This window comes from Setaria italica, chromosome II (genome assembly GCF_000263155.2).
Source record: "Setaria italica strain Yugu1 chromosome II, Setaria_italica_v2.0, whole genome shotgun sequence".
NCBI lineage: Eukaryota > Viridiplantae > Streptophyta > Magnoliopsida > Poales > Poaceae > Setaria > Setaria italica.
In genome coordinates, this window is record NC_028451.1 from 1,129,437 (window position 1) to 1,156,817 (window position 27,381).

The 27,381-nt window shown below is 47.5% G+C and overlaps 4 protein-coding genes across 4 annotated transcripts; 2 read left to right on the forward strand and 2 right to left on the reverse strand.

The window, feature by feature from the left end:
* The first annotated feature begins 2,292 nt into the window (after positions 1-2,292).
* LOC101759413 (L-type lectin-domain containing receptor kinase IX.1) lies at positions 2,293-7,070 on the forward strand. Its single transcript, XM_004958829.3, has 2 exons — positions 2,293-3,297; positions 6,082-7,070. Exons 1-2 carry the CDS (start codon positions 2,304-2,306, stop codon positions 6,909-6,911), a joined length of 1,824 nt encoding a protein of 607 aa, XP_004958886.1. The 5' UTR covers positions 2,293-2,303; the 3' UTR covers positions 6,912-7,070.
* Positions 7,071-9,445: 2,375 nt separating this feature from the next.
* LOC101759820 lies at positions 9,446-9,999 on the reverse strand. Its single transcript, XM_004958830.1, has 2 exons — positions 9,964-9,999; positions 9,446-9,901 (listed from the first exon to the last, which is right to left on the reverse strand). The coding sequence occupies exons 1-2, from the start codon at positions 9,997-9,999 to the stop codon at positions 9,446-9,448; spliced, it is 492 nt and encodes a 163-aa protein (XP_004958887.1).
* A 4,546-nt stretch (positions 10,000-14,545) lies between these two features.
* LOC101758844 (probable fucosyltransferase 8) lies at positions 14,546-16,952 on the reverse strand. The gene is made up of 2 exons (XM_004955320.3): positions 16,519-16,952; positions 14,546-16,396 (listed from the first exon to the last, which is right to left on the reverse strand). Exons 1-2 carry the CDS (start codon positions 16,763-16,765, stop codon positions 14,856-14,858), a joined length of 1,788 nt encoding a protein of 595 aa, XP_004955377.1. The 5' UTR covers positions 16,766-16,952; the 3' UTR covers positions 14,546-14,855.
* A 7,226-nt stretch (positions 16,953-24,178) lies between these two features.
* LOC101760234 lies at positions 24,179-25,908 on the forward strand. The gene is made up of 2 exons (XM_022823927.1): positions 24,179-24,788; positions 25,853-25,908. The coding sequence occupies exons 1-2, from the start codon at positions 24,179-24,181 to the stop codon at positions 25,906-25,908; spliced, it is 666 nt and encodes a 221-aa protein (XP_022679662.1).
* Positions 25,909-27,381: the final 1,473 nt, after the last annotated feature.

Here is a 27,381-nt window from a genome sequence, read left to right on the forward strand (position 1 = left end):
GGATTCGGCCTCCCCACGACCGGCGCCGCCCGCCACCGGCGCCGCCGGCCGCCTCCCCACGACCGGCGCCGCCCGCCACCGGCGCCGCCGGCCGCCTCGGCCCGTCCCCGGCTTGCCGCCACCGGCGCGGCCGGCGCCGGCTCCCCTGCCCGACCGGCCGGCCCCGTTCCGCCCCCTGCCCGACGGCCGCCCCCTGTCCGTAGGTATTTTTTTTTTGAATTTAGGAAATCTGACTTAGATAATAGATTAAAATTAGAAATAAGATATTAGAAATTAGAAAATGTAGGGTTTTAGTTGTTGAAATTAGGAAATTGTAGAGAGCTTTACTTGTTGAAATTAGGGAATTGTAGGGCTTTCGTTGTTGAAATTAGAAGTTTGTGGGACTTTAGTTGTTGAATTTAGAAAATGATGGTTGGCTTTCAAATTTACGCTATAAGAATGTTTGTGGAAGTGAGCCATCGTGCCATTCCTTGATCCGTACATGTGGTTGTCGGCCATGATGCCGTTTCATTTCTGTTTTCTCATACATAATACTGCATATTTTGTAATCATTTTACATTTGTTCCGCAGAGTTCATCACATGATGGTCAGGAGTGCTCCCGGTTCAAGGCATGGGTTATGTCCAAAAAGGGCAAGGCCACGGCAGACATCGACTTCAACCCGGAGGACCCGCCCGAGGCGTACAGCCATCCCAGCATCCACAGCCGCGTCACCGAGTACACATCCATGGCGAGGGAGGTTCACGGGCCAGAGTTCGATCCGAGCTCTCAGGATATCGATGCTGAAATAGTGATGAGGGTAGGAGGAGGGAAGAAGCATGGCAGGTATTGGATTGGAGATAGCGTGATCGACACTGCCAGTACTCCCACTCTCTCCCAGATCCGAGCAAGGAGCACGGACTCGAGCCCCGCGATACGGCCACGGCTTACCGCTGCACAGCTACAGATGCAGGCTCTGGAGGTTAGTTGTGTTTCTTTAATTTTTCATTCATTTTGTACTAACCTTTTGCTTGACAATAAGTGGTTGGGATGAAATATTGTAGGCCCAGGTGGAGGTAGAACGGAAGCGCCGAGAGGAACTAGAGGCGAGGATCGAGGCGGATCGGCAGCTTGAAAGGCAGAGGACGGAGCAGATGTTCCAATACATGCAGAGTGTGTTCCACAGTTTAGGTCAAACTCCACCACCTATGCCACCGAACCTCTTCCCGCCACCTCCACCACCTCCTGCAGCTACTCCTGTGAGTCAATCTCAACCTTACAATCAATCTAGACTTACTTCCACTAGAATTACTTGTTTAGACTATGAAATCTCTTTACCTACATTTGTGCAGAATCAATCGGCGGCGTCCAATGCAGAATCTTCCTGGGGGCAGTGGCCACCTGCACGTCCTCCTCATCCTCCTCAGTGAATTGTCATTTCTGTGTTTGTGATGCAAAACTTGTGAACTTATTTAGACGAGAACTTATGAATGCTATTTGTGTGCTTGTGAATCCTGTGGTGCAATTTATATGCTTGTGCTGCCATTAATATGCCTGTGTATCTGTGGTTGTTTTTTGAGAGGGGTCCTTTATACCTAACATTTCTATTTTGTAGCAGGAACTAGGACACTTTGCCGAGTGTTAACACTCGGCAAAGAGGCCATTTCTGGTAGTAGTAGACGCGTTTGCCGAGTGTATTGTCCAAACACTCGGCAAAGGGGCCAAAGAAATGGCGGAATTGCTTGTTTGCCGAGTGCCATAGGGTAGGCACTCGGCAAACAAGGTCATGTTGCCGAGTGTTTTGGAAAAACACTCGGCAAAGGGGTCATAAAAAATGGCGGGCCTGGGTCACCTTTGCCGAGTGTTTTTTTTATTACACTCGGCAACATGACCTTGTTTGCCGAGTGTAATTAATAAAACACTCGGCAAAGATTTGGACTTCGCCGAGTGTAATTAATAAAACACTCGGCAAAGATTTGGACTTCGCCGAGTGCAATTAACAAAACACTCGGCAAAGATTTCGACTTCGCCGAGTGTCGGCCGTCAGACACTCGGCAAAGCTTCCGTCGCCGTGACAGCCCGTCATCTCCTCCTTGCCGAGTGTCATATTTTGCCGAGTGTATTGAGGCACTCGGCAAAGCCTTTGCCGAGTGCCCGATGGTTGACACTCGGCAAACAACCTGTTTGCCGAGAAAAACTTTGCCGAGTAATGTTCGCCGAGTGTTACACTCGGCAAACACTTTGCCGAGTGTATTTGGCCCTTCGCCGAGTGCCTGGGGCACTCGGCAAACTTACTGTATCCGGTAGTGTAGCCTCGGCTACTACATGAGGAATTCATCTCAGCTTGGGTTCAACTTGACCGATCAGGGGTGGTTCGTCATCCCCAAATGGTTTGATCCATGGAAGACGAGCCGCGGTGACGAAAGGATGGACCTGCATGAGGCATCTTTCAGCATCGTCTTCACCCTGACCGTAGTAAGCACAGGCAGAAGCACTCTCTTATTCGACATCCTCCCGAGACTTGAGCCTCCCTCTGACGACACTGGGGGTTTTAGGCCCATGAGCTTTCAGCCTGTCAAGATCGACACGCTGGAGAACACAGCGTTTCATTCTGGAAGAACAATCCGGGTTACAAGTGTCTTCCTGCCACGGGAAAACGATGATCCTAACAATAATGCAGGGAAACGATACGGCGTGCGGATCGATTACGATCGCGCTGCGCACAACCTCTCTGCTTACCTAGTTCTTGATGGAGGAACAGAGACGGTGCCTGACGAAGCCACAAAGCAACTGGATGCCAGAGACGCCCTTTCTCCGGATGGCTTAGTCTTGGCCCTCTCGTCCACCATGGGTCAGCTCTTGCAGCTCCATACCTGGAGCTTCACGATCGAGGTCCCGGAGACTGTGCACTCACAGGGGCCCAATACTGTCACCATACTGTCTTCCGTCCTCGGATCAGCGGCTGCAGCATCCGCCATTGCCGCCGCTGTCTACCTCTACTTGAACTCCAAGTACCGGAGGTGGAAGAAGGATCTGGACCAGCTCTCCAAGAATATGCAGCGCCTTCCTGGTGTGCCGATGCAGGTCGACTTCGCCGACATCAGGAAGGCCACCAACAACTTCCATGAGAGCACGAGGCTGGGCCAAGGCGGGTTCGGCGCCGTTTACAGGTGCAGGCTTCCTGCTGCGAAGAAGGGAGAGTTCATGGAGGTTGCTGTCAAGAAGTTCACCCGGGCCGATAGCCGGGGGTACGAGGACTTCCTGGCGGAGGTCAGCATCATCAACCGCCTCCGCCACAAGAATATCGTTCCTCTCGTCGGTAAGCTTAATTCTACTCTCTCTTTTTTTGCATAAGTTGTACTATCCATTTATTATGAGATATTCCTCCCTTCCAAATTATACTTCATTTTAATTTTTCTAAATGAGTAAATTACATCCACCATACAACTTGTAAAATAATCGATCTAGTACAATAACTTGACAGGTGGGTGCAATTTATCCAACAACTTGTAAAATACTCAATTTAGTACAATAACTTGACAAATAGATGCACCTACAATCAGTGGCAGAGCTTGAGCAAAGCAACAGGAAGGGCCAGCCTAAGTAATTAGAAAAAGTAAGCTCTAAATACTAATAAACAGTAGCCATTTTGGTACTGTATATGTAGAAAATTGTGTCTCGCAGGGGCCGTGGCCCACTATGGCCTCCACTAAGCTCTGCCTCTGCCTACAGTCCAAACTTTACAACGATAACGTTTTAAGCAAAGTAGATGGACATGTGTATTATTATTATTTTACAATAAAAATTATAGATCGTGACTAGTCTGTTACTTCTAAACTATGTACGTAACTTATTTGTTTCCTAAGTTGTTTACTAGGTAAAATTGAAACAAATTTAGAATTACGCCATTGCCATTACCGAAAGATCAAAGTCCATAAAAGAGATCATGGGATTTTAGGTTTTTCTTCCGCGTTTCTGATCATGTATTAAACAACTATAAAAAAAGCATGTCTGTTTCTGTTATTTTAGCTCATTTTACTTTCTGAACAAATACATGATGTTTTAAAAATATTTATGTGAAATTTGTAAAAGGTATTGTCAGTATGTATTAACATATTCAGTTTTTAGCTGAACAAAAATGCAAATAATCAAACATGTAAAAATAGTGAGGGTGAATTTATCAACGTTGAGTATGAAATTGAGTATTCCTAATTAAAATTAAACCATTGTATGAATACAATTAATACAAAAATATAACATTAATTTTTCTAATCGTTGAAGGTTCTAGTCCTAGCCGAATACGCTACCATTGCGATACGAATATCAATTGTCAAATAATGCTCAATAACTTATTTTGACGCGAATATACTCTAGCCTAGCATTAGCAAATATGTTGTTTGTCATATAATTTGGACTGTAGATGTGCCGATTTGCCAAGTTATTGCACTAAATTGAACATTTTACAAGTTTTTGGACTAATATGCACACCACCTATCAAGTTATTATACTAGATTGAGCATTTTACAAGTTGATGGACCAATCTGCACCCACAGTTATTGTACTAGATTGAGTATTTTACAAGTCAGTGGACCAATCTGCACCCACCTGACAAGTTGTTGTATGGTGGGTGCAATTTACTCTTTCTAAATTCATAGCTTTTGCTATGTATCTAGATATAGTGTATATCTAAGTGTATAGCAAAATTAATGTATCTAAAAAAGCTAAAACAACCTAAATTGGAGAGAGTATAAGGTAATTAGAGAAATTTAAGAGTGCTTGAAAAAAATAAGAGCTGTCCATCCGGTGATATGTTCTTTGTTGGTCATATCTAAAAACCATTCTCCACCTTTGGTCGAAAAATATGTTCCATTCTGTTTGGTGCATTTTTTATAAAGAAATTTTATTGATTTTAAATGAGAAAGATTTTAGATCAAAGTAATATAATCCATCTAAAAATACTGCCTTTTTTCGTCTACTCCTATCTTTGACTCTTAGCCGCATACAACATGTGGTTGATCTTATTATAAGGTTCAGGTGAGATGTCACGTCACACTGAATTAGTCCATGCGGGTGGCAAGTATCTTGCAACAACAGCTACACTTTACCAAGTACATATGCCATCACCAAATCCATCAACACCATACATCTTATCCCACAAACAACCGTTCCACCAAATACATCTATTTTACACCTTATGCAAAAGCATGAATTTTTATTGATAAACAATACGATGTGACTTCATTCTTTTTAATATAATTGGCATGTCTCATGCATATCGGTTCGTTTAAAAAAAATACGACGTGACTTCAGATCTTTCATCTATCTTCTTGTCGGCATAGTCTAATGTCCACCACCTTCCTTTTACTCTTTGCTCGACTGAAATCTCAATGATGAAACCAATCCAAACTCCAAGGCGTAGGAAAATCATGGAAACCGTACAAAGGTAATAAGCTGGGTGGTGAGGCTACCATATATAGTTGACTATTCAAACCATTATCTAGGTTGAGCAAGAGGGACATAAAACATAATTATGCAAGTTTTTCCCTATATATATAATTAATTAAGTTGATTACTAATGATATAACGAGGTATAACAAAAATAGGAAACTTTTAAATAATTAAATTCAAATAACCTCTAAAAAATATGAGACCTTTTTCCAATCTAGCCTCACATATACTCCCTCCATTCTCTTTTGATAGGGATATTTTCAAATTTTCAAATTTCTCTTTTGATGGTCTATTTCAATCTAACTACCCATCCAATCAATGGCTGTCTCGAGCCTAGCGTGTGACCCTTCATTCTTCCATGTCAGATTGGCTATGTGAGCGTCTAGAAGTCAAGGGCTTGACTAATCGCTTGTTTACGAGAAATAGCTAATGGTATAATTAAATAAACAATAAGTAGAATTGTTTTTTCTGATCATTGTGCCAAGACAAAATAGGACTATCTAAGAGAATGGAGGGAGTAGCATGCATCATTATATTAGAAAGATAGTCGACTGACCCGGGGATACAAATTCCAATAAAAACCTTATGATGCTTTTCTTGATTCAAGTCTAATATATATCAACAAATTTTATTTTTTTTGCACAAAAACATTCAGGGTGGTCTTACAACAGAGGAGAGCCCATTCTTATCTATGAGTACATGCCTAATGGCAGCCTAGACCAACAGCTCTTCAGCAGGAGCGGCGATAAGCAGCAGAGTTGTATTCACCAGTGGGGCACTCGCTACAACATCGTCAGGGACATTGCAACTGGATTGCAGTACGTTCACCATGAGTACGAGCCCATGGTGCTCCACCGCGACATCAAGGCGAGCAACATCTTGATCGACCTCACCTTCCAAGCTCGCCTCGGCGACTTCGGGCTCGCCTGCGTGCTCGCCGACGGCAAGAACTCCTACACCGACCATGGTGCCCCTGGCACCATCGGTTTCCGGTCGCCGGAGTACATATACAATGGCAGGGCCACGAGGAAGACGGACGTCTTCGCTTTCGGAGTGCTCGTCCTCGAGATCGTCACGGGGAAGAGGGCAGTCGGCAGGGACGACGTGCAGTTCGGGCATGTCACGGATTGGGCGTGGAAGCTTCATGCGGAGGGTAACCTACTCGCCGCCGTTGACGCCGCCGTGCTCACCGCCGGCGGCGAGTTTGACGCCGAGGAGGCTATACGGCTTCTGAAGCTCGGCATGGCGTGCAGCAACCCGAACCCGGCCGACCGGCCGAGCATGGTGGATGCGGTGAGGATCATCGCCAAGTCGGTGCCGCCGCCGGACATGCCTCTTTCCAAGCCGCCGATGGTGTGGCCACCGGAAGGGTGGGACTCAGTGACATCTGATTGTAGCACGTCCACGAGTAACTTCAACAGGACCTCATCGACGTTCATGGTTGAGACGATGACGGTGGGCAGGGAAAGAACACATCTCTTCTGAAAATGAACGCCGCGGCAGATTGACAGGTTATCACCCCACCGGAAGGTTGATGATGAATTGAAGGTATTTTAGCTAGTACAGCCATGTTATGTACGAATAAGGTGGTTAGCGAAACAGAATAGGTTGGTACCAGTGAAATGAAGCATACGAGATCCCGTGGATGTTCTAGTGTTTGTGATGAGTAATTTGCTAACAAATTGATCCCGTGGATGATCTAGTGTTTGTGATGAGTAATTGCCAACAAATTGGTCTGAAATCTTAGAACGAACCGAATACTACTGATACATGATTAAGGAAATAGAAGCAAACTCAAGTACGTATCACTTCCAGGTAGACCTGCCAATTGGATTGGGTTTAATGGTTTTAATAGATTGGGTTTCTTTTGGAAGTTGTTTAGATCGGTTATTAATAGGTTAATTTATCAAATGATTGGTTTGGATTCCTCCTAAGAGGAAATAGTTAGGGAGTGGTTTAGAGTGGGTTCCATTGGTTTAATTCAAAAAACAATTTAAGGATCTGATTCTTGACGTGGGCCCACATATAAGTCCAACTATACTTTTCCGCATGAAGTAGCTAATTATTAAACTAAATCATCTCCAATAAATTTCAATCAATTTGGTTAAAATTTTAAAGTGTGAAAGGGAGGTTTTAGTTCGAGGGTCCGACTCTTGATGGGGCCCCCATATGTATGTCCAGCTATACTATTTTGCATAAAGTAGCGGACACTTAAACTGAGTCATCTCCAACAAATTTCGATCAATTTCGCTAAAATTTTAAAGTGTGAACGTGAGGTTTTAATTCTAGGGTCCGGCTCTTGACGCGGAACCCACATGTATGTTTAGCCATACTAGTTTACACAAAGTAGTGGGCAGTCAAATTGAGTCATCTCCAACAGATTTTGATGAATTTTGTTAAAATTTTAAGGTGTGAACGTGAGATTTTAATTTTAGGGTCCGGCTCTTAATGCGGGGTCCAAATGTATGTTTAGCTATACTATTTAGCATAGAGTAGCGGGCAGTCAAACTCTATCATCTCCAACAAATTTTGATCAATTTCGCTAAAATTTTAAGGTATGAACACGACGTTTTAGAGTCCGGCTCTTGATGTAGGACCCACATGTCGGACTACATTTATTTCAAATATCTACGAGTTTTTTATATGAGCCCATAGGTTTATATAGCAGACCATGGTTTTTAATAGCAAACTTATGGGTTCTATCAACTAGTAGGGTGGATTGGCTTGGGTTTAGATAATATAAATATGGGTGAGTTAGGTTAAAAAAATAAATTAACTTGATGTGAATTGGTGTGGGTTAGAGCTAGATTACAATCCAATTAGCAGGCCTGGTGCTATAAGCATGAACTGAAAAATAACTTCAGCTGAGATATCAAACTGAAACATAGTTTGACACATGCCCACGAAGAATTCGACAAAAAGGAAAGATATGACCAAGATGATAATCACTGTTCTTAATTAAACTTCTTAACATCTTCAACCCAGAACTTCTCCTCAGTTAGCACTTGATTCACCTATGGCAATGTACAGTAGACAGGCAGCATGATTACAACTTGGTCAACTTGCAAGCGAGGCATACAGTTCAGGTACTCTATTTGATTAATGAGAAAGCATTATAACTCTGCCCCTTAGTCAAACTGAACAAAAATAAACATCATCTAGTTCTCAGGTCATGCACACAACCAAGATGGAATTTGAGTGCCATATATCTGACAGTTATGGTGTCAATACCGAATCAATAACAAAAGCAACCTGATAAGGTTGGTTATTAGGGAAAAAAAAGGCCACAACAACCAGAGGACAGATTCCTTGAAAAAAGGCAGAAACCCCTGCCTGCATGGAAAGCACACTTTTTTTTTTTGACTGAATCATCGAAGCACACTTAGACAGCAAACAGTTGCCACCAATCACCATAAAGCCTATACTATTCACTATTACCACAATTATTACCGGCATCAAATTTCTTCTTGAGCACCTTCAATTTGTCAACCACTTGATGCATCAAGTTTTTGTCCCTCCTGTGCTGCACAAATGCCTGAAAATTTTGAAAATAGCATTAGCTGGTTGAGGAACCGGTTTGCCCTCACTGAACCATGGATAGGAGGCATGATGATACTAGTTTCCTTGTACGCCTTCTTGACACGGCCCGACATCAGATCTATACTGTAGATCCCATCAACTGTCCATAGAAAAATGATACGAGCGCCATCCGCAAAGCCAACCACTTCAAGCGAGCTCGAGTAGGCGGCAGCAGGGAGCACCGCCTTGAGCTCCATGGATCTGCTCTGTTGCGCGCCTCCACCGGAACCAACTGTGCTAGAGCACATGAAGAGATTGGAGCCCACCACGGTGGCGAATCCCAGCCTGCCGTCCTCCGTGCTCATGAGAACAATGCGCTTGTAGTGGCATTCATCTGGTAGGACGCATCGAGGAAGTGGAGTGCGTTCCCAACGAGCAGGCTTGGCGCCAAATGGAGGACGCATTGAGGTCCCTGAGCGTAGGTCCGTTCGCTCCATGAGTTAGCATCTGATGAGTAGATGTATGCGAACATCTGCGAGCCATGCATTGGTGCCCACCAGCACGACGGTGAACGGCCTGCGACGGTTGCGGTCGCCGGCGGCGCCGCTGGCGGCGGGTGCGCAGAGCACCGCGGCGTTCCAACTCTGGTTGTCAGCGCGCGCGTAGTGCGGCAGCTTGGGGAGCTCCCTCCGCTCTTCGGCGACGGGGTCCCAGACGACGAGGGAGGCGTCGAGCGGGTTCCGCCCGACCTGCAGGGGCGCGCCGTGGAGGAGGACGCGGCCGTGGCGGGCGTCCAGGGCGCGCCAGCCGCGGGCGTGGGGCGGGCAGCAGAAGGAGGAGGCCGGGACGAAGTCGGAGACCGAGCCGAGGTAGCCGTGGAGCGGGGGCGGCGGGCGGTGGAGCTCGCTCCGACGGCGGCGGAAGACAGGGTCGTCGAGGATGAGGCGGCGCCAGCGCTTGCAGGCGAGCGACGCGCGGACACGCGCGGACGAGGATCCGCCGGGATGCGGAGGAGCACCTCATCCTCGAGCTCGGCCATCAGCTCCGGCGCCATCCTACGATGGCGTGGCGTTGGACGCCGGCCGAGGGTTTCGTCGGCGGCGGCGGAAACGGTCGGCTCAACTACACCAACCTGACCGAGCTCCCCGAAGGTGCGCCAGCGATGATAGGTACCTGCCTTGTCCATAATCAAACTGTTGTTATTTTGTTTGATTCGGGAGCATCCCATAGCTTCATCGGGAATAAGACTGGTGAGAGATGTAAGCTGAGCATTGGTCGCACCAAAGGGTCATATGTGATCTCTACCCCGAAAGAGAAAATAGCTTCAGACAAGATAGCTAACCTTGTGCCTATCCAGTTAGGCCAGACTCTTTTTAGGGAGAATCTCATCATCCTTGACCTAGAAGGAATAGATATCATGTTATTGATGAACAAGGTTTGAATTGGAACCGGACTTATATTCATTTTTTGTCTCAAAAAGTTAATCAGCTTAGGTTCATATATATAGATAATAAAAAGAATAATTTGGATCTGCCATGTACTATTAAAATAAAAATGTTTCAATCGTGATCGCGAGAGCAAGACAATAAAAATTGGGTCTTGAAAAGCATTGTGAGCCGCCATGTGGGCGTGCCAGCATGGAACAAATTGGCATCCTAAAAGTATTTTCATATGACTCCTTGCAAAAAAAAAAAGCATTTGCTTTTGACGAAAGGCATGCGATGTGAGAAACCTGACACTGGAAGAATACAACCTCTGATGTCAAAACGGCAACATCAGCAGTTCTCTCTGCTACCACCCCCGGCCTGAACATTTCAGAACATTGATGTTTGTTTCCTGCTACAATAAGAACACTTCATTCACTCATGCAGACTCTGCATTTTACTACCTCTGCACACTGAAATTTTTTTATAAAAAAAATAATATAACAATTCATGACAAATGGTGATTGCATACATTTGATGACGAAGACCACCTGATTGCAAATGTTTGTAACAACATTACTATGGTTTATGGAGTTTCCGAAGGAAAAAAACATGATTTGCAGAGTCTTTAGGGTACCGGAAAAATGTGCGGGTAGCCAGATGTACATACCAATCCAATATTTCAGCAACAGAAGAAAGGATTAAACACTCACATTGTTGGCTGCGTACATTGGTTAAAGGAAATATGATTGCATATAAACATGACAGTAATATGATACCAGGGAACCGATAAAACGTGCATACAGGCATACAGCTACATGTGTAAACCGATCCACCATTTGCACAACAAAAGAAATAACTGAACCTGGTTAATGTGAATCAGAAAAGTAAGTCTTCGAAAAGGTGCATTAGGGTGCAGAATTAACTCTAGAACAGTCAAGTTGTTCAGTGTCATGCTTCAGAACTCGTACACGAGGCAAATTGTTTCACTGTTAGAAACCTAGCAATCTGAAACAGCTGAAGACAGACAGTGGCATTCACCAGCTTTTCTCCGTTGCTGCCTCAGATATTCCGCAGGGAAATGGCATAAATGGACACTAAAGAAATTACACATTATGCGAAAGAAACATGGCTTTCCTTCTCAGCTAAACCATATAACATTTGGTCCAGCCTTAATCATTCTAACCTTAGCAGCAAAACCAAATTCTGAACATGAATGCTCACAGGCAATGAAACAGAGCAGATACCGAAGAAATGAACTGTGCAGGAAAGTAGCAAATGGAATACTTAAGATTCATATAGTTAGCATCACTCCCCAGCACAATAACCAGCTAGAAAGATTCAGTTTAACTCTCAGAATACAAATATGCAATCAGCAAGTTTAGCCCTCAGCAAAGAATAATGTGTTGACTTCACAGCAAAGACAGAAGAAGCTCCTAGATTCCACAGAACTTCACCATCATCAATTCCGCAATAGTGAGCAAGGCTTGCTTGAATTAATGTTTCATTTTATTCAAAACTGACAAAGTATTGCCCAAAGCAACCTCATAAGCATGGATCTTAGCGAACTAGTAACACCCTAACATCTCATTCACAAAGACGACGTTATGAAATGAAAGTGGCTTCTTAGGATCCACTGGATATCGCTGCAGAAGAGGGCGCACTCGTGATCCACTGGATCAGAGTACTTAACTTGCATAAAAGCAACTAATTCTAGGAGATAGGCTAGCTAAACTGGAAGCAGGCGACCAGTACAACATTAACGTCAAAATTTTCTTCGATTTACATTCACTTCCCAGTTCCACTGCGAACAGAGTGTTATTCCCACCTGTAGCATATTTCCTACTTGATTTTGAAGCCCTTGCTCCATCATCTTGAGTTTTTTACTTCATCCTCTTGAAGCATCAACTCCCGGCGTCTCAACAGTAATGACTGATCTCAGTGCCGCTGAAAAGCATAAATATTGAAAAATAAGATTGGCTGATTGTGGAATTGATATGCCATCAGATAAAGTTCTGTTAAAAACAAACCACTTGTTCCAACAAGTTGCTAAGTAGCTAAACAGGAACAGTAACTTTTATCTCAGCTCCAGCAGTGAACAGAAACATTTGCACAAATAGTTAAGAGGAGATTAACTCAAACCTCCTGAGGAACACCTCTCTTTGTTTAAGACACATAGCATCATCCATATATTTTATGTTATTAAGTGACATTTAACTGATCAGACTCAAGAAATGTGCAGCATTTAACACAGACACAAAGTAGGCATCTGGAGCACAGAGTAACGACTTTACTGTGTTTTCAGCCTAAAATTGTCAGGACCCCATGGTATGCTACAGTGCTGCGCAGTGATTTTGGTTGTCCAAAATCGGGCAAGGGCCTAGCTTACACTTTTTTTAAACTGAAAAGATTGTCGGGCTCGTATTACTTAAAAGAGAAGGTAATACAAGACTACAACCTTGAGAGATTATAGGCAGGAAAATAGAAAAGAAATGAAAAACAAAGAAAGGATGCTCGATTGGATTAGGACGTCAACATGACCCACCACACCACTCGGCGCGGCAGTGAAACCGGAATCTTTATAATATTCGCGGCATCCACCAACAATCACCCTCGTGTAGTCGCCGAAACCTCCATGGGTAGCCCTGCGTCGACAGGGAATCTGACGGAAGCAAACTGCACCCCACCAAGGAGGCCATCGCCATGCAGGACCCTCCGCCGAAGTGTCGTTGCAGACACTGCCCTCCACCTGACAGAGTGATACCACCGAATCCGAACCTCTCGCAGGCTACCTCACAACACGCAGGGGCCTCGCCATATCCGTCGTTTGACTCCATCTCACTCTCGTCACACACGGGAGCCTTGCCACACCCGCCTCGAAACTCCATGTCACGGATCTGTTTCTTTTATCACTATCGGTGTGGGGAGCGATTCTGCCCCGCTTCCCCAGATCTCCATCAAACAGCTGAGCCGCCGCCGCAATTCGGCCTCTTCTCGTTACTTCACCCGCGCACATAGCCTTCACCGCCACTTCAGGGAGTCAAGTCTGTCGCTTGCGTCGTCTTCCAACGATGTACCGCACCGGATGGTCCAGCCTAGCTGAAAAACCCACCGCGATCCGCTGCAAACCTAGTCATCCCACGATGTCGTTGCGGCAAACGCCGTTCTCAAACGCAGTTCCACGCCGCACTGGCTGTTGCCAAGCAACGCCAGCCGCCGTGATCCGCTGCAAGTCAACCAACTGACAATCGTAAACAACCCCTAACCGCCATCATGACTGTGATTGCCACCACGCGAGCTCGGCAGCCCCCTTCGAGCATGCCACATGGCGGGATTGCCGCCATCAGCTGTTGTCGCCCATCCGTCGCTCGTCCAGGATTGGATAGGGTTTTCACCCGGAGGAACCCCGTATAGGAGGATTGTAGCTCCAAGATGACACCCCGAACAGGAAAACAATACCCTATAACACCATCGTCATCTGCACCGGCACGAAGGTCAACGAAGGCTTTCGTCTGGAGCATTCCAATCCGTCGTTCATTGAAAATGATCCACGCGCCGTTCATTGAATAAACTCCCATATCAGCGACTCATGTGACACGCCACGTTAATTAGCAAAATTACCCTAGCTAAAATTACGGCCACATTAAAAATGGGTGGATGACGGCTCGTCCTGACCTCACCTTGCAAAACCGTTTAACAGGTAGTGACCCAGGAAAGTTGATACTATGTACAAAACCACCGATGAAGTTGTGTATACCGTTTTTACTACTGCTTTTAGGCATGCATAATAATATCTATGAACTTAGAAAAATTAAAATAACCTACAATTTAAAACAGATGAAATATTTCCGTGAGCTGAGGAGTCAGATGAACCCTTATAATATCTTAGGAGTTTATGTAAGCTTATTCCAATTAAAAATGGCGACGGTAAACCACTTTGACCTCATCTCTAGCCACACTTGATCCGCATGTTCCAATGCAAGCTCATTCTTCTAGCGAATAAACTTGAGCACATTGATTTTGAATATATATATATATATATATATATATATATATATATATATATAATTTCAGCCAGTTAGTTATTGAAAATAAAACCCCTTTCTTCTGGCACCATCAGACTTGTATTCTAGAGAAGAAGAGATGCCAACGAAAAGTCAAACTGCGACGTCCTCATTTGGAGCTCCACGGCTAAAGTTTAGTCCAATATTTTGATGCTATTTAGGACATGCAAATATGAGTTAATTGTAAAACTAGTTGCATAAGTCGTGACTAATTCGCGAGACAAACCTATTGATCCTAATTAGCTCATGTTGTGCTACTACAACAAATATGTGCTAATAATGAATTAATTAGGTTTAATAGATTCATCTTCCGAATTAGTCACGACTTATACAATTGGTTTTATAATTAGCTCACGTTTAGTCTTTCTAATTAGTATCAAACATCCGACCCAGATTAAAAATTAGTCCATGGATCAAACAACCTAGTCAAAGAACTTAACCCCATCGCCATCATCCTCGCAGGTCCTGACGTGGCGTGCCAGGTCATCCTCCTCCCCGTCCCCGTCCACGGGCCTGGCCCGGCACTCGACGCCCCGGGGCGGCGTCAGGTTGCACGGCTCCATGGACGCGGCCCGCCGGCACGGCGGCTTGGGGACCTTGTGTCCGTGCGCGGTGAGCAGGATCGTCGGCCGCACGCCGGCGAGGCTGCTGCTCACGTACCCGAACGTGGACATCCCGGAGGTGAGCAGCTCCTCCGAGAAGCTCAGCAGGTACACCTCCGCCAGCGCCCTCTGGTTGTGCGCCAGGCTCTCCGTCGCCTGCCGCTCCTCGTGCGTCGGCTGGAACACGCCCACCCACACGCCGCCGCTCTTGCCGGACGCCGCCGCATGCTCGTAGTACCTCGCCCGAAGCCGCTCGTAGTAGTCCGCGTACAGCGACGCGATCAGGATCGCCGTTGTCTTGCCGCCGGTGTCGGTATCAGCCACCGCCGCGGCGGCGTCGCCGTCGCCATCGTCGGTTTCCGGAAGTATACGCTCCTGCCGGGAGCACGCGAGGATCTGGTTGTACATGTCGTCGACGGGGATGGAGCCGAAGCCGAACATCCTGATCTGCACGCCGATCCTCCTTGTCGCCGGCGCGAGGTAGGAGTGGTAGTACCTGGTGACGAGGCCCCACACCGGGTTGCTCGGGTGGAGAAGGTACCGGAGAAGGAGGTGGGACGCGGCCTCCTTCTCCGGGAACAGCCGCCGGAGCTCGTCCCGGAACTCGACGGTGACCGCGTACAGCGACGGCGCGAAGTAGAGGTCGCTGTACAGCAGCAGCCAGCTCACCTTCCCGATGGCGCGCTGGTGCTCGCCGCAGAAGAAGAGCCTGTCCGTCAGCTGCCACCCCAGGCTCAAGTACACGTACGCCGGCGCCGCCGTCGCGTTGCTCGCGGCCGTATCGTCGTCGTCGTCCACGACGGCGGCGATCTTCTTGTTGTTGAGGAGGGTCGTGTACGACGCCTCGGGGCTGACGCCGAGCCCGAAGAGGTTGGCGACGGGGAAGTCCTGGTGCGGGAGCAGCCACGTCGTGCCCGGGAACGGCTCGCAGAAGAGGTCGGCGGAGTCCGGCGGCAGCGCGACGAGGAAGACGCGGCCGGTGAGGAGCGCGTATAGGAAGCCGCTGGCCATGGACAGCATGCGGTTTCCGAGGCCGTCGAAGGGGAGCCACACGACGTAGCGGCACTCCGCGGCGGCGCTGCCTCTGCGACCGGAGCGGAGCATCTCGACGGCCTCGGCGTAGAGCGGCGTGCCGGGGGCGCACCGCCGGTGGCGGGCCTCGTAGGCGCGCAGCGCGCGGAGGAGGTGACGCGACGGCGCGTAGGGGAAGTGCTTGAAGTACCGCCACGACTCGTACCGGCTCCGGCACGACCGCCTGTCCATCCCGGGCGCCAGCAGCCCGCCGAGGAGCTCGTCGGCTTTCCCCTCCGTCGCATTGCCGGCGGCGCCATGACCATGACGAGAAGCGTCGTCCATAAACCCTTTGTGAATTCGAAGCAACCATTGATGAGAGCTCAGATTTGTATATATACATATATGCATGTACTAGCAAACATGCAACGCGAGAAATGGCATGGAAATGATGGGTGACCATCGTAGGTACCTCCTCTTCCATTGTTCATGGCGGTGAGCTTGGCACTCGCGATCTCCCAGACCGTCGACGCGCTCTCCTGGCCGAGGACGAAGAACGCGAGGAGAAGCAGCGCCATCACGCCGGCGACGAGCATCACCCGGCAGCGCCTTGCCGGCGGCCATGGCTCCGCCACCGCCGCCGCCGCCGCTGGATCCTCCTCCTGCAGCTTCGGCGGCACGGCTCCGGCGACGCCGCCACTGCTCATCTCCATGTCCATCGATCGTGATCACCTCTGCATGGCCTATCGGAAGAACTGTAGCTGCCGGCAAAGGCTAGCTAGCTTAATTGAGGCTGCCACACGTAGCTACACCTGCACAAGTTGGAAGCAGGACTTCCTGCCCCCGTTCGTCACAGCGATCCGGCCGTGAGGGCGCCGATCATCTAACGCTGGTACATGTAATGAATTGACAAAAGAATTAGTCTTGGACTACTTGTATTATTTTTTTCGTTTTTTTTCCGAAACGAACCGGACCGGAAAGAAGAGTTGTCGATTATATTAAAAATGAGGAGTTTCAGATTAAGGGCCTGTTTGGCCAAGGACTAAATTTTAGTCTTCCACTTTTAACTTAAAATTTAGCTCTTGGGATCCAAACAGGAGGGCAAAAAGTGACAAATAGCTAAACTTTGGGCTAAAAACTTTAGCTCCCAAAGAGACCCTAAACTGGGCTAAAAGTGGTCCTCCCTACCATTTTCCACCCCCTGCCCCCCTTTCCTCTCTCTCCTCCGCCTCCCGCCCACCGACACCCTCCTGTCCATCGCCGCCCGCCCCTGCCCACTGGCCTCCCTCACCGCCCGCCGGCCTCCCTCATCACCCGCCACCGTCGCCGCCCGCCCGCCCGTCATCGCCCGTCGCCTCCCTCACGCGGAGATCTGTTGGCGCCACCCCACGATCTTGCCGCAGCGGGCAGCGGCGAGTCCGCGGGAGACCCTGGCCTCCGCCACAGTCGCCAGCGATGACGATGACGGCGCTGCCGCCTCGCCTTCCGCCACCTCCTCCTCTGCCTCCGCCTCGCCCCTGCCACCGCCGGTCACCTCCTCCTCCGCCTCCGCCAAGCCCCCACCACCACCTCATCCTCCGTCTCTGCCTCGACCCCGCCGCCGCTGGCCTCAATGCCGCCGGCCGCCGTATCTAGGGGCCACGGCCGCCGGCGGGGAGGAGAGCGCCGCGGCCACCGACAAGAGGGAGGACGACGAGGACGAGGAGCTCGGCGGCGGGGTGGGGCGCGCCGGGCGGCGTGGGAAGGTGTTGCGGATGGTGGAGATCTTGCGGGCCTCGGCGGCGGCGCGACCGAAGGCGGCGGTGAGGAAGTTGAAGGGGGGCGGGGAGGCAGCGGGTGGGTCCGACAGCGAGAGGCGGTCGATGAGGAGGTGCTCAGCAGCGGCGCGCAGGGCGAGGAGCGGGCGCGACTCGGAGAGGAGCTCGGCGGCGGTGAGCTGCCTGCGAGTTGGTGGAGAGGAAGGGCAGGGAAGAAGGGTAAAAGGGTCTTTGTTGAACAGCATTTATGGACTTTAGTCCATTTTAGTCCATGGATCCAAACAGCCCAGCAGAACTAAATTTTAGGGGCTAAAGTTTATGAGCTAAAATTTAGCTCATGAACTACTGATCCAAACACCACCTAATTAGATGGACTACTTGTATTATTGGCAAAGCTGACATCGCTGCTAAATGAACATCATATATATCCTGATGCCTGAATTCATTTGAGAATTCAATTGTGTAATGGTTGCTCTTTGTTGCTTGCCTGTTTGTTTGTTTTTTCTCGAAGCTGTTTTAAATTTATTTGTAACAATGGTTGTTTATTTGTTGCTTCTTCAACTTGTGTTTGAATTTTATCCTGACGGTCCCTTTCACTGAAGCTTCTGAATTTGACCGCGCCGTATACATTTTGGCAAACCAAAATAGGCTACGCAGCAGCTTCCGCGCGCCTGGTTGGGCATGTGATGAGTCAGCTACGAAGTTGACATGCCTGTTCTTTTTTTTTACTGATGGATCTAACCACTCCAAATATGAAAAACCGATGAATTTAAATTTGTCGCTCATGTCCAACCAATGGATAGAGATGTTCCTGATCGAGATGGCGCTAGCTGTACGCATGGGTTTACACTCGAGATGAAACTTAGTTAGTTGCAGATATGCTAATTTAGTCCGAATATAAAATTCAGAGTCAAACCGAGATCTCAGTTAGTTAAAACGGTTCACGAAAATAATATTCTCCTGAAAGGGATTATGTGAAAATAGTTGTAACACCCAAAATTTAAATTTTCCAAACTTAATAAAATTTGCCAAATTAAGGTAGCATTTAAATTCTTAGGCATTTAATAATCTTTCCAAATTAAATTAATGCATCATAGGAGTTCATTGTGCATTCATGCCGGTACATATTTTTGTTTGCTTAAGTTTGAATTTGAATTTAGATTTCAATTTTGTTTTCAAATCCTTTCTTCCTTTCTTCCTTTCTTTTGGGCCGCAGCTTTGCTTCCCCCTTTATTTTTCAGCCCAGCGCCCAGCTCTCTTCTTGGCCCAGCTCCGTTTCCTCCTCCTTCCGGGCCAGCAGCTCGCCCACCGGCCCAAACCGCCACACCGGCCCAGCTCTTCCTCCTCCTCCTTCAGCCGCTGATAGGTGGGACCCACCTGCCATCCCCAACCCTCCAATCGCCGTCGGATTCCTCGTGCACCTTCCTTCCGCCGCTTCGCATTTTGTGCAATCCGTCCCGTCCCGAGCTCGAGTCCGAGCCACGCCCGATTCCGCGTCTGCTCCTGGGCCCGCATGTCGAGGGTCCCTATAAAAGCTGACGTTCCGGATCCTTTTCCCCAAACCCTAAGCCTCACCTCCTCCGCATCTAGCGCCTCCACTTTTGAAGCTCGAGCGCCGCCGCCGTCGCCCGAAGCTTCGCGTACCGGTGAGGATCCCAGCCGGGTTTTTATCCGTGCGCCACCGCATACGCCTCTGCCCGCGCGTGTTCGCCGGAGCATCACCGCCGCTGTTGGACGTCGCGCGCCGCCTCCACCACGACTCGTTCGCTGCCAGCCCTTCAATCACGTTCTATGCATCCCTCCTTTCTCCCTGGTTCAACTCATGCTCGAAACCGAGCCTCGGAGCCCTGTTTCGGCCAACGCTAGCGACCCGCCACTGCGCGCTGCCCGTCCGCCGCCAGATCCGAATCCGACAGCCCGCGCGCGAGTCAACTCGTAGTGGACCAGTCAACTGTGTCGCGCCACTATTCTTTTGCATTTAGGCCCCTACAGTTTTTGAGAATTTTCTCTGCGATCCAAATCAGTTCAAAGGTATTTTAAAACAAGTCCTGGTTTCTTTCGTTTTCTCGCAGATAGACCTATATCTTGTTTTAAGCGTATCCTTTGCATCCTAGCTCTATTTTTAGCGTTCATAATGTCCACGTGTTTGTTTTAATGCGTAGAATAGTTGTGCAAGCTTGTTTTCTCTATTTATTATGATTGGTATATTGTTTTCTTATGTTATGCAATTGTTTACTTGTATGTGCTCATGTGGTGCGTGTAGACGGTCAGCAGTTCGAGGGATTCGAGGCTCAAGCTTTCAAGGAGTACGAACAACAAGAGCAAGGTCAAGAAGGCAAGTCGTGTCCTTGATCACTTCTTTAAGTCCTATTCACCTTTACATTCATGTTCAATACAACATTGCTATGCACATAATAGTTTAATCTTGATAGGTCCCAATTAAGGATGTCCTAGATTTCATTACCTTTGCCTTGACCAACCGGGTTTACTTTTATGGTGGGTAGCTCATGCTTATCGCTTACTTGGGTTATGGTGGTTTAACTGAAATCAATGATTAATCCAGTTTTACTCATGCTATACCTTTCATTAATACAAGATTATAAATGTTTAATCGGAACATGGAGAACTACTTAGGAAAACAGTGCTACCACAAGACTAAATGGCTCTCGTCTTGGCTGAATAATTAGAAACTCTAGTCTGGGGTAATCTTACCAAAAGGGCAAGAGGGGATGGCGTTGATGGGGTATAGCACTCGCTCTCTTGGGAAGTGGGCTTTGCTAAGACACTGAGTTAAAAGAAAAAGTAGACGGAGACGACATCAATCCCGAGAAGTGTGTTTGCTCTAGCGGGACTGTTATGCTCTGCTTGGCCTGAAACCTTAGTGGGTTACCACTTACTAGCGAATCCTTGTAAAGGTCTCATAGCGTCCCTATGCAATCACACCTCGAAAGTGTGGTATGGTGCCTTGCAAACACTGCATGGTTGGGTCCAAAATTCTTTTGAACTTTTACGCGACTTGTGGGTAAAGATGTACGACCTCTATAGAGTGTAAAACTGATCGATCAGCCGTGCTCACAATTAAGAGCGGCCTGGGCCCTCACATGATAACACTATCGAAAGATGGACTTAAATCGTTGTTGGTTATGTTATTTACTTTACTTATGTTCCTGTTTAATTTCAGGTGGTATAAATAAAATTTGACCAACTAAATTAAAAGTCGATGCTGATTAAACCATAGCCATACCTTTAATTTGTCTTACACTACACTGTTCCCTATGACTTGTTGAGTACCAACCATAAGTGTACTCATTCTTGCAAAACTGCTGTTCAGACCAAGAAAATCTGGAGGAGTATCTGCAAGACTTTGAGGAGTTCTAAGCGTACGGTCCTTCAGTCAGCTGTCTGTGGTGTCATCGCTTCCTTTTGAAGTCCACTGCGTAATAAGTTAGACTTGTGTTTTATTAAGACATTCGGTCATGTAATAACTGGTTAATACTCTCTTTATTCACTTTGGCACTATCTTTGTTATTCACTTATGTCGTACATGTGTGTAACTTGATCCTAGCGCACATGTATTCTTTGCACTCGGTTTTATCCTTAAAACCGGGTGTGACAATACTACATGAGGTAATGGTTTTTATTAGAAACAAACAAATACAACAACAAGCATATAGTTTGTAGTAAGCTCCGTTGCCAAGGAAAAAGTTTCGAAATCTGAGAATTCAAGTTCCAGAACATATCGTTTGCGAACAAAAGTTGAGTTCAGAATCACCATAACCTTTGTAGTAAATCTGTCATGAATAGCCGGACGAAAAACATACCTTTCAGACTACAAATTTAGACGAATTTGATGCAGTATTTCAGCAGGTATATCAAAACTTGGCTACTTTAACTGAAACCATACGTATATATGGAACCTTGTGGGCTTGTTCAGGTCAAACTGAAAGCTGAGCAGCGGGCCTTGGGGAAAAAAAGAAAAAAAAACCGAAGCATATGTAATTAATCCAAGTGGCACGCTGAGAAATGATGCTAGAAATAGAATAGTGGCGATGAATAGAAATTTCAAGATGACAGAGACGCAGGACGAAGCGCTGCAGCCGTTTTGCGCGCACGAGGGGGCACGACCGCACGAAGACGAAGACTCCTCTTTCACAGCTGCAGTTTTGGCCGTCGAGCGAGCAAGAAGTCCGAGAGCCGCGGTCGCTGTCGACGAGGAGGGATGGCTGACACAGCCGCCGCCTTTGGAAAATGCAATGGAGAAGTTGAAGACGGAACGTGGCGTTGAGCCATTGACTGTTCTTGGCCGGTGGCCGCCGCCGCCGCCGTCTTTCTAGCTCTCTCGCCAATGGCGTGTTCGCCGCCGCTAGGAACTACTCCGATCCGGCAATTCAATTGAAGAAGAAGACGAGGAGTGGAGAGCTGCCGCTAGGAGCTCACAGATGGGCGAAGAGCAGGGTGTGGACTGGGGCACGCGGCCGGGACGGAAGGCAGCGCCGGCCGCCGGCCGGATGGACGGAGGGAGCGCCGCGCCAAGCCAGGGGGTATTTGAAAATGCTTGGACGCGATCCAAATTAGGGGCGTATGTGCAAAAATGTGGATCGCGATTATTAATCGTTATCCAAATTACGGGGGTACGTGCAAATATTTGGATCGCGATCCAATCCAGGGGTCAATCTAAAAATATCCGTCCCGACGACATGGCACCCGACGCAGGGTGCCCGGGGTCGCGCCACCGCCGGCGACGTCTACCAAGCCGCCGGCGAGGCAGAGGAGCAAGAGGGAGATTCTGCTCACATCTCCCGCGCCGCCCTGGTTTGCAAGGGCTGGTGCCGCCTCATCTCCGGCACCAGCGGGCTTCCGAAATAGGTTCTTCCGCAAGTTCCATGGCACGCGGCCGATGCTCGGCTTTCTATGCGACCTCATCGATGACGACGCTAACACCGCCAACACCGTCGATGGGTCTTTTATTGTCAGTTTTCTGTCCCCACGTCCTCCCGTTCACCGCGCCCCCGCCCTAGCTGGCAGGCGCTCGACTCTCGCCATGGCCGTGCCCTCTTGGCTCTTGCACACTCTACCCTATGAGGCCGCGAACGCAGAATAGAATGATCGTGTGGGATCCCATCACAGATGAACAGGTGGAACTGACGGGGGAGCTCTAGCTAGCTTGTCAGAGGTGTACCGAGACAAGGTGACGGGTGTCAGGAGAGTGCGTGTGTCAGGAGAAATGCGGTTCAGGGTTGTGTGCACGGTTGTGTGCGCGTTTCAAATTTCAGTAAACCAGCGGAACAGGAAAGGCTGGGACTCAGGCCCGATTGGATACCCCGTGCTAAAGTTTAGCACATGTCACATCGGATGTTTGATGCTAATTAGGAGTATCAAATATGGACTAATTAAAAAACTAATTGCACAGATGGAGTCTAATTTGCGAGACGAATCTATTAAGCCTAATTAGTCCATAATTTGACAATGTGGTGCTACAGTAACCATTTGCTAATGATGGATTAATTAGGCTTAATAGATTCGTCTCGCAAATTAGCACAGGATTCTACAATTAGTTTTATAATTAGTTCATGTTTAATCCTCCTAATTAGCATCCGAACATCCGATATGACACTGCTAAAGTTTAGCACCTAGTATCCAAATACCCCCTGCTTGGGCAACCTTGTACGTCCTTTTAGTATTGTCCTAAGTCAAATCATCTTACGTTTGACCAAATTTATATAAAAGTATATCAATACTTTTGATGTCTAACAAGTTTCATTAGATTTGTTATGAAATATGTTTTCATAGTATACCTATTTAGTGTTGTAAATATTGATACTCTTCATTGTAAAATTGGTCAAACTTAAGATAGTTGACTTAAGATAGTTTGACTTAGGAGAAATTTAAATGGACACTCTTTGTGGGACGGAGGGAGTACACCTTAGAACATCTCATAAACAATATTAGAACAACAAAAAATACAAACAAGGAACATATAATGGTTACTTAGAAAACTATACAAAAGACCATGGAACAAATATGCTTGCAAAAAAAAAGATGGAAGAAAAAAAAAACTAAGAAGATTGTTGAACATGAAATTGTGAAATAATTTAATTATGTTAGCAAGACAGTAATTTGTTTATGAATGAAAATTAATCAAAATATAATGTTGGAGCAACTCCAAAAAAAATGATAAGGGCAATCCAACCAAACACAATTTTGCGAAGAAGTATACGCTACATGGGCCGAACGGTATGGAAGAATTTCGGCCCTAATCAGCCCAATAAAAGAACAGAAGGGAGTGAAGAGGAGATCCAAACCCCCCTCGCTCTCACAACCCCACGACGCCAAACCCTCGCGCCGCCGCCCGCCGATTCCAACCAACCAAGCAGCATGGCGCCGCCGCCGCTGAAGCTGTTTGACGACCTCGTCGAGGAGGTACTCCTCCGCTTCCCGCCGGACGACCCCGCGAGCCTCCTCCGCGCGGCGCTCGTCTGCAAGCAGTGGCTCCGCATCGTCTCCGGCCGCCACTTCCGCCGCCGGTTCCGCAGCTTCCACCGCACGCCCCCCATGTTGGGTGCCTTCACCAAGCTCCACGGCTTCGTCCCCACGTCCTCCTTCAAGTGCCAGGTCCCCGCCGAGGTCCGCCACGGCCGGATGGTGCTCGACGCCCGCCACGGCCGCGTCCTCTTCCACAACGTACGCCACGCGAGCGAGTGGTGGGATCCAACCCTCTCCCTCTGGTACCCCATCTCCGGCGAGCAGCTGGGGCTGCCCAAGCTGCCGCGGGTGCCGGATCCGCACGAGTGCTCCTCGGGTTTCGCGGTGCTATGCGCCGCCGCCGGCTGCAACCACCTCGACTGCAGCCACGGCCCCTTCCTCGTGGTCGTCGTGGCAGTTGGCCTCAGTGAGGTCTTCGCCCGCGTTTACTCGTCCGAAGTTGGGGAATGGAGCGAGCCTACCTTTGCTCCGCACATCAATGAAAGTTTGCGTCACCCTGACAGTTTGTATTTGATGCCCGGTGTTCTTGCGGGGGATACCATCTGCTTCCTGCTTGACACGGCGAACGCAGTCGTGAAGTTTGACCTGAAAACGCGGGAGATGGAGTGGATTCACCTGCCAGTCACAAGCTATTCGTCATGGCCCATTGCGCTCATTACCGCAGAAGATGGCAGTCTCGGATTCGCTAGAACAAAGGGGCGCACACTCCACCTATGGTCGATGGTGGCTGGTCCTAGCGAGGAAGCCAGATGGGCACAAAGCAGAGTCATTGAGCTCGAGACGTTATTCCCTGTCAATGCCCTCAAATGCACACCTATTATGCTTCGCAGTGTTGGTATCATTTATTTCTTTTGCACGAATGATAGAGGAATATATAGTGTTGACTTAAACTCCAGCCAGGCAAGGAAAATGCCTAAGAGTTTTGGCTACCCCAATTATGCTGTTCCCTTCGTGAGCTTCTGCAGTCCAGGTAGAGTTTTCTTGATGCTTAATTTGCCATTTTTAGCACTTACTGGTGTTTCAGAGTTTTCAGGAAATTGTAGACGTTTCTGTTAGCAATGTAAAAATATAGATGATGGTAATATGATCAATAGTGCTGAGCTTATTTGAGTCTCATATCTGCAAACTGTGTGACTTTCTTGTTTCTGGAGTCCTTGAAACTGGCTAGATATGCTAGATTTTATCCATCTGTTGAACATACCATTTTGGATGGGGTCTTGAATATTGATCAATTTAGGATGAGACAGGAAGTTTTGCAGTAGTAGAAAATTAGCTGTCACTCATGTACCAGTTCAGATGTTTGCCGTGTGCCCATGCTTAACATTGTACATTCCTTAGCTATTGGATGATAATATTTGGGCTAATGCATTGAACTTCATCTTCTCTTACTGATTTTGTGCAATTAACTGTTAGCTTGTGGAGCTATGGATAATATGTTAGTGTTGTTTGGTTAATCGTTGGTGGCAACTTGCTGATCATTTTGGTTGGTGAGAAACAAAATAAATATTGATGGCAAATCGATTCCTAAAGTAGCTGAAACTACTTTCAAAAACTGTGTTCCTGCAGCATTGGGAGCAGCCTCGACAGATGAGGCACCAAGAGATAGTTCTTCAAGTGCATGAAAAAACTCAAGTTGCTACTGCAAGGTTTTTAAGATGAAGAAGGAAATGTGTACTGGGCTACTAGCAACCGAGACGGCATATATATATGGCTTTTGTGGCTTGCACTTTTCAAAAATGATATCTGCAGTTCTGCTTGCCGTCATGCTTTCTGGATCTTTGTTAGGTTTAATGGATAGTTACTAGCGTGTCTTAGCTGCAATGTTTTTAGATTGCTAGTTAGTTTAAGGCGTCTGTTGGACTTGTCTGTAAGATGTTCATGGCAGCATGATCCTGCTCTATATATGCACTGAAATTAAAGCTTTATATGCACTGAAATTAAAGCTTTGCAGTGAGATCTTGGAATGAATAGAATATGCTTCCCTTGTCTTCAGTTACTGGTACTCAAGTTCCTGTGGTTGAAATTCCTTTTGTGGCCACTTGAAACTTATTGACTGAACCGGCGCATCGTGGAAATTTTTATTGTCTTGTATTTTTAGCATGCAATTTCTTCAGGTGAAATCTTCAGGCGGCCCTGATGGCTTTGCTTTGGCAGTTGCAGAGAAGAGCTTCAGTCTGTAACTTTTATGTCCTTAAGCTGATGGTGAAGCATCTGATGTCAGCATGTGACATTCTCTCTCTGCACGCCTTTTCAGTTCACTGTAACTGTATGCAGATCATATCAATGTGTTGGTCCGATAATGCCACAGTTTGCAGAAGCATATGGGTTGTGCTAGCTGTGTTAACCTGAGTTCATGTTCATATACATTGTAGCAAGAACAGTGACGTGAATGAAATGTCAGATGCTGGTTGGCACTCTACCTGGGAATAACTTTTTTTTTTGCCTGTGTGAATTGGAATCTTCAAGCTTGAATATTCAGATCCAGCTTACCGATGCTCATATGGTAAAGCTTTTTGCCCCTGCCTGAAGAAGTAGCCTGAAATCTAGAGACTCGGTGGAGCTGCAGCAGATTGGATTTTTTAATGTCATAGACTGACGATTTGATTGCAATTCAAACACTGGTAACGTTTTGCAACAATAATACACCATTCCAACAGAGTTCTTGATGAATTTATGGATGGCATGGCAAATTCGAAACTTCGAACGAACTTTAAACAGCAAATCGATTCCAATCGGCAGCCAAAATGTTGCCGAATTCAGCCTCGTGGGGGTCCACCAGCCATCCCGCTGCTGCTGGCCCCACCTGGCAGAGGCAGAGGGGCGTCCACCCCCCTTATTTAGTCCCTCCTTTCCTCCCTGTGGGAACATATGGGGGATTGCTAAACTGGCCAAGATATGTATTGTCCACCACCTATTGAATTCCCATCCTCAAAATTCACAGAGAGTAGGTTATCTCCGAACCAGCCAACACCGAGTGTGCACCATCCTTCATAGAGGGAGAGTAGGGGGGTGCCACGGGCTAAAGCTTTTTTTTCTTTCTGTGGTGGGTATTTGTTGTATACACACCGATACGGACAATTCAGAGTCCAAACATT